At 33.1% G+C, this 8,207-nt stretch overlaps 1 protein-coding gene across 1 annotated transcript; it reads left to right on the top strand.

Annotated features, from left to right (window-relative positions):
• Positions 1 to 1,797, top strand: LOC140961781 (allene oxide synthase 1, chloroplastic). Its single transcript, XM_073420475.1, has one exon. The coding sequence runs from the start codon at positions 64 to 66 to the stop codon at positions 1,672 to 1,674; it is 1,611 nt and encodes a 536-aa protein (XP_073276576.1). The 5' UTR covers positions 1 to 63; the 3' UTR covers positions 1,675 to 1,797.
• Positions 1,798 to 8,207: the final 6,410 nt, after the last annotated feature.

The following is an 8,207-nucleotide window of genomic DNA, read 5'->3' as shown; positions in this document are numbered from 1 at the left end:
GTGTATTTATACATCGGACTCCACCACAAATAATTCACAGTCAAAAGGTTGATTCACTCGGCAATGGCTTCCACTCATGTATCGTCTTTCTCTTCTTCACAGATTTCATTCTCCTCCCAATATTCGTCAACAAAATTACTTAGGGTCCCTTCACAGCTCTCAATCAAGCGATCGTTTTCTGCTCAGCCGATCAACATAGCATCAGCCTTGTCGGAAAAACCATCCCTTTCTACACCGCCGCGGCACACGGAGGCGGTGGCCCCCTCTAAACTTCCGGTTCGAAAAATCCCCGGCAACTACGGGCTGCCCTTGATCGGCCCGTGGAGAGACAGGCAAGACTATTTCTACAATCAAGGCCGGGATGAGTTCTTCAAATCAAGAATCCGGAAGTATGATTCCACGGTGTTCAGAGCCAACATGCCGCCGGGTCCCTTCATTTCCTTCGCATCAAACGTCGTCGTCTTGCTCGATGGCAAGAGTTTTCCTATCCTTTTTGACACTGACAAAGTTGAGAAGAAGGATCTTTTCACCGGCACATATATGCCTTCCACTGATCTCTCCGGCGGCTACAGGACACTCTCTTACCTCGACCCCTCCGAACCCAACCACGCAAAGCTAAAAACTTTGATGTTTTTCTTACTCTCTCATCGGCGGGAGAAAGTAATCCCTGAATTCCTGAACAGCTACTCAGAAGCGTTTGAGAGATTGGAGAAGGAATTGGCCACCAAAGGGAGAGCAGACTTCGGCGCCGCCAATGAACAGGCGGCGTTCAATTTCTTGGCTAGATCGTTCTTCGGCGTCAACCCGAATGACACCAAGCTCGGATCCGACGGGCCAACCCTTATCGGAAAATGGGTTCTCTTCCAGCTACACCCACTGCTGACCCTAGGCTTGCCCAAAGGTTTAGAAGACGGCATTCTCCACACGTTTCGCTTGCCGCCATTTTTAATCAAGAGAGATTATCAAAGGTTGTACGAATTCTTCTACCAGAACTCAGCCCCACTTCTCGATCAAGCAGAAAAGCTCGGCCTCACCAAAGACGAAGCTTGCCATAATCTCTTATACTCCACGTGTTTCAATTCATTCGGCGGCATGAAAATCCTCTTCCCAAACATTCTCAAACGGGTGGGCCGAGCTGGAGCCAAGCTGCATGCTGAACTAGCTCAAGAAATCCGATCCGCAATCAAATCCAGCGGCGGAAACGTCACGATGGCGGCGATGGAAAAGATGCCGCTGATGAAATCAGTGGTGTACGAGGCTCTGCGTATCGAGCCGCCGGTTTCGCTTCAGTACGGCAAGGCCAAGCGCGACTTGGTGATCGAGTCACACTATGCAGCGTTTCAGGTGAAAGAAGGAGAAATGCTGTTCGGGTACCAGCCATTCGCCACCATGGACCCGATGATATTCGACCGGGCGGAGGAGTTTGTTCCCACACGGTTTCTCGGCGAAGAAGGGGAGAAACTGTTGAAACACGTGCTGTGGTCTAATGGACCGGAGACAGAGAACCCCACAGTTAACAACAAACAGTGCGCTGGGAAGAATTTTGTGGTTCTGGCCTCCAGATTGCTGCTGGTTGAGCTGTTCCGCCGTTACGATTCCTTTGGTATTGAGGCGGCGGTGTCGCCGCTGGGCTCCTCTGTCACGGTAACTTCGTTGAAGCCGGCTAGTTTTTAGACCGGTATTCGGTCTAGCTTTTCCAGTCTTCATTGTATTGCTGTAATTTAACCAGTAGGTACATTTGGTTTGAACAAGGCCAAATTGACCATATTTATGACATTGAATTTTCTTGTTTCTCTATTTTTTCAAATTTATTTGCAGTAAATTTGTTTTTGTTTTTGTTTTTTTTTTTTGAAATTATCAAAATTTGAAAATTTATTAGAATTTTTAAAATTTAAATACTTACCTTCGTTTTCCACTAATTCGATCAAGTTTTTATGAAATGTGCCACTAATTCGACCAGTTTATCATCACTGTCAAATACATCGATATCTTCATGCTTGTAAAGCAATTCCCGTGACTTTTTCCTTGTTCTTGAACTTCAATTCAAAGGTTTGAAGAGAACTCATCAATTCAACAAGTTTAATGGAGTCATCATCATTTGCATCTTCAATTACAGCCACTTTTATGTCAAATATTTTAGGAAGAGATCTTAAAGTTTTTTTTTAAAAAAAAAGTTTCGAATCAGAATATTTTTCTCTCATAAAAAATTTCTCATTTGCTATGTTGCACAATTTGGCATTGGAACCAGCAATTATTTGTCTTCATGCATCCTTAACGCTTCAAACCTAGAAGCAAGAATCTGAAGCTTACAATTTTTTACAGCAGTCGTATCTTCATACGCAGTTAAAAGGATGCTTCATGCTTCCTTGGCATATTCAAAAGTGGATATCAATTTAAACTAATTAGAATTAATGGTATTGAAAATCGCATTCAAGGCTTTCGGATTGTTGTTAACCAATCAATCCTCAATTAGCACTTCAGGGTTCTTCCATCTTCTTTTTTGGGTGCTCATATCCTGAAAAAATTGATTTTAAAGCTTTTCGTCAATGAACTTTATGAACACCCTCATCCTTGATTTTCAATAGGAGTAGTTTGCACCATCTAGTGGTGGTGGTTTGGAAATAAATCATCCTTTACACATAAAATATATTCCTGCAAAATCAAACAAACACCAACCAAGGTCACATGACTATAATAAATAATGAACTTTCTCTGATGCCAATTGAAAATTTTGTTATCTTGCAGTATTATTGGGTTGTTTCTTATCGTCATTTATTACGCGTGTGAATAATAAAATAAAGAACACAAATTCGACATGATTTTAATGTAGTTCAGTTGACAGACCTACGTATACAGAGTCAGACCAAATATCAACTGAATCTACTAAAATTTAAATAATGTTAAAATCACACAAAGAATTAGACAAATCAAAAGACTCCTTCTTTTTATGATGCACTTTCAGCAGACTTCACTTGACGAGTATTAGTTTTTTTGATTTTGCTTCTCTCAAACTCACTTCGATACTGCGAAAAGTTTTCTTTCGAGAATGTCACATTCATCTCCCGATGAATTAATAATCAATCAATGAATGTTTATGGACCACCAACAATAAAAAAAGCTCTCAAAACATAATGATAAAGTGGATTTGATCGAACCTTGTCGTAGTAGTGGTCGCGACACAAAATGAACAAGAGACATTTTTCTTCACAAAAGTTACTCATGACAACTGATACTTTCTCAGAATAATATAGTTACGACAATGTCTATCCCTCAACGAAATCTCCACAACAGATTGAATAGATCTTGGCTAGTTTTATCATTATCCAATCTTGAGTTTTCCTTTGAAACTTGCAATACGAACTTGGACAATTATTCAATACACATTCATAGTGAATATGTAAGCTTAAGAGTTTTGATAAGCTATAAAAATATCCATATAATCTAAATAATATTTCTCAATCGTAGCTTATCACTTTGCAGAAGATAAAAACAAATCAACCGCTCTTATCACTATTCAAAAGATAATATCAAATAAAAACCTACAACTATCTCTGCTAAACAACCTATCAACAATAAAAGAAGGTCAAAACATGCCAATATCAAAAAACGCTACCAAAACATATATGTTTTGATTTGATTGGTTGGTGCTCGCGTGACTTGTCATATTTACAAAGAAAAATAATATTTTTGATATAAAATGTAATATTTTTTTCACGACGTAATTCGTAGTAGAGATCCGTTTTACAAAATTGATATATGAAACAGTTTCATATGAGTTTTGTGTTAATCTATTAGGCTGAAAATATATTGTTTTAAAAAAAGAAACAGACAATATAGACAATTAAGATTTTTTTTTTAAAAAAAAAGATAGGTATCCATTTGCACAAATCCAACATTAATACATATATATACATATACATATATATGTATATATATATACATATACATATATATGTATATATATATATATATATATATATGTATCGTGACGTAAGTGTATTATTCCTTGCTCACATGTCCGCCTCCATTCAAATTATGGTCGGGGGTTCTTTCATGATCCGGCATTGAGTCAATCGTCCGGGCTAAAATAATAAAGGTACGTATGATGAATTTTTTATGTTATACTTTATGATTATGTTAATGAATATAATGATAATGAAAAATATCCCTTGTAATTTTGATTGTTGACAAAAGTACAATTATCACTGAAGAAAAAAGGTTTAAGATGAAGAATATGCTATTTACGATAATTTACTTGGTGATAGAACATACTGACGCAATAATATCAAAAAATAAAAATAAAAAATACATACTTTTTTAATAATGATAGAACACGCAACTGTTAATTTCGATGTGCACTGGATGAATCCAGAGACTAACACAATAGTCTACGGATCACATTCATCAAGTAAATTATATCAAGAAAACTATGTACGACATATTTATTTGAGAAAGTGTTGGTAACCGTAAACTTATCATTTGTTTAGGAAAAAGATATTTCAGTATTCTACTTTTATACATCAATATATTTTTTTTCCCAGTGTCTTCGTATTTAATAAATAGTAAAAAATTGACTATAATGAAATTTTTTGTTCCATATTGCGCTTGGCCAAAAAATCGCACGTACATGTTATCTTTTAAAGACAATTTTATATTAACACACTTTATATGTTCTCCTTCAATCTTTCTAGTTTGATTAACCAATAACCATATAGTTTCCAACCTTATAATTTAGATATTATATATATATTTTATCATTAATCTGGTATTTTCTTCGATAAATAATATTTATGCTTCAAATGGGATTAAAAATAATCTTACAGTCACATATTTCTGACCTACAATTAATATCTATATATAATTAAAGGATGCAATCATTTTCAGGATTTAGGAATTCATAATGTTAGAGAGTAACAATGTTAATATATTAAATAATATAGTTTTAACAAGGGAACCATTGGCTTATTGAAATATATATTTTTTGTTAAAGTATTGACGTTGTGTCACATATTATCAACATGGTACCGGATATTACTCACGTAACATTCGATGTTATTGACGTGATACTGAGTATTTTAACGTGTCTTACCACATGATATCAATATTTTATGAAGAAAAAAATATCGAAAGTTTTAAAAATATAAATAAAAATTCAACTTATTGCAAATATTAAATTTTGACTATTTACAAATCAAAAGCCGAAACATATTAACTTATAAAACAATTTTTATATATATATTTTTATAAGTTTTCACTTTGGCATAGTTAAGTAAAAAAATTTTAATTTGTAAAAATACCAGAAACAAAATTGTGAAAATATGATTAGAGGCCCATTTGGATTGTTCCTGACATTTAAAGTTTGGGCCATCTCAATTTTATTTTTTTTTTAAAAAAAAAACCACATGTATCTATGTGTATGTATATACTAGCTAGTGTTCACCAGTGGAAGATAGAATAGAATCTCAAGAAAAAGCAATGAAAATGATAATCTAAAGAGGATAATCTATGTTAGGAGGTTCATTTCTTGGCATATTACATATTATTATATTCTGATAGGATATTAATAGTCAAAATGATCATATAATTAGTTTACCTATTTTGTATTATGGTCGTGTAAGCATTAAAATTTGGGTTTTGGTCATTTAAGTTAGGTTATGTTTTGGATTTTAGTTGATCCTTTTTTATGGAGTATTGATCTGGCGTCAGATACATCAGTATATTCTCGTGTCACATCAATATTTTATGGTTTTATGTCATCTCTAATTTTCTTATTTTGATATCAAAGTTTACCAATTTTTACTAGATGTACAAGTCCATGCATATAATTTTTGATACATATTTCAATGCATTATAACTATAATGTGATGTATTCAACAATTTAGTTTTCACGAGATGCCATTAAAATCTAAACTACAAGCATCCATTAAAATTTTACCCCTAATTTAAAGTGCTATAAAGTGAAAATATTCCAAGTGTTATAATTTTAAGATTGAATTATCTAATAGAAAATAAAGTAAATTTTGTGCCAGTCTTGAAGGACACGCTCACCAAAAGTTAATATCACTAAATAAGAATCTTTGGACTTTCTATCACACTGCTAATTAATGATAGATTAGGAGTATTATTCACTTACTAAAGATCTGTTTAGTTGGGTTATTAGATTTTATAGATAAATAATGTTGTAATTATTAAAATATTTGATTAAGATATGAAACAGTATCGAATAAATAATAATATATATCTTTGATTTTATAGATTAAAATTTGGGATAAGAGATGATAAATTAATTCCAATGTTGCCTATTATTAATAGTTAATTAATATAAATAAAAGAAAAATATAAACGATAATATTATAATTTTAATTCATTGATTTGATCGATGTATGATAAATTTCGCCTAAATGATTTAATCGTGAGTGTTTATATTATTTTCAAGAAATTATGTATGTAGATGTTCAACGATCTTAACACGTATTGATTTTTTTTTTTGCGACACTAAATAATTTTTTTAATTACCCATAATATGTACAATCATCATATCAAGGAAAAATCGATATTTGCACACAATATTATATATTAACATTTATGAACAACAATCTGGGAACCATCCAACATATAATTTCTTTGCAACGTAAATACACACACATATATAGATATATAGATAGCTAATTGTAAGCATCTGTAAATGATTTCTACGGCGCAGCAAAAGCATCATCAGCCCATTTAATCATCAGAGGGATCGAATGGGACTTATTATTATTATTATGATCAGGCGCAGTACTCTTGGAAGCAAGGGGCTTGGAGTTAAGAAGGGCTTGCGGGGCGGAGGATTTGACCTTGCTGACACGCTTGCGGTGGCGGATGCGGCGAAGGACCACCTCTTTGTCGAGTCTGTCCATGCTCTGCGCAGGTTTCAAGTACAAGTGGGTGGTCACGGAGATAGGGTTATCGCCATCTTCTTCTTCTTCTTCTTCTTCTTCTTCTTCCACCGCTTCGTTTTTCTCTGCCTCTGGAGGAATGTTAGGACAGATGAGATCAGATAAGTGTTTTTTGGAGATTAGAGAACGCATAACTTTGTGTTGGAATATTAAAATTAGCTAGAAATTAGGCTTTAATTAACTGGGAAATTCGAAGGGTTTCTTGTCCATTATATATTGTAACTAGCTAGAGACCGTAGCGTAACAAATAAGATTAATTAGATAATGGGATGAACTGTGAATTAAAGTTTGGTCTATGATTGAATCTTTTAGCTAGCTAGGGTTGTGGAAAATATTGAAACTTTTATTAATACATCAATCTCATTTGTATAGACTTTATTTACTTTTTCGACTGTCTAAAATATATAGTTCAATTTCTATATTTAGTAACATTTCTTCTTCTTTTTTTTCTTTTTTTTAATATTCCCTGTAAACTATGTATTTTTTACGAATGACTATTCAATATATATATTCTACATGAGTTTTGCATGGTCATGAATTATTAAACCCTAAAGAATACTCGCTTGCGCAAACATCCATCGGTATTAAGTTTGGAAAACCATGGAGATTCCTCTCCGATGATGGAAATTAAACATATATCGACGCCTTAGTACAAATGGAAATATGATTGAGACTAACATGCATGGATAATCCAATAAGGAGAATATGCCATATATATCTAATATTTCGATCCTTATATATATATTAACCTATATGCAATACCCGAAATAAAGGAACGAAAAAGGAATGACCAACTCCTTAATTAACATGCATGCATGTCCCTTCTTCATCCACCTTCAAAAGACTAAAATTTTGGAAGTTTTTACAGTAAAAAAAAACCAGCAAATAATTAAGCCCTCCCGTACCTGATTCACCATATCAGGTAAACTAAAACATAAGATCGAATTGTTCAAGCCAATGATTACTTTTTAAAATTCAATTTCAACCATTTTCAATTCATTTGGAATTTTTTTTAGAATAATTCATTTGGAATTCATGACATATCAAGAAGCCCAACATTTCCAATATAAATATATTCTCCAATATAAATATATTCTTGATATGTAAATTCCAAATGATATATATATATAGTTTTGATATGATGTTAACCTACAATATTAATATTTGTATTTATTAATTAAGTAACACTCATCTATTGAAAGTATAATTTATATATGTTTTATCATATTTAATAAATGAATATAATTTTATTGATGGATATGAAAATAG

The sequence above is a fragment of the Primulina huaijiensis genome, chromosome 16, assembly GCF_012295235.1.
Source record: "Primulina huaijiensis isolate GDHJ02 chromosome 16, ASM1229523v2, whole genome shotgun sequence".
Classification (NCBI taxonomy): Eukaryota; Viridiplantae; Streptophyta; class Magnoliopsida; order Lamiales; family Gesneriaceae; genus Primulina; species Primulina huaijiensis.
Note: the sequence above shows the minus strand (reverse complement) of the source record. Positions and strands in the feature narration are given on the sequence as shown.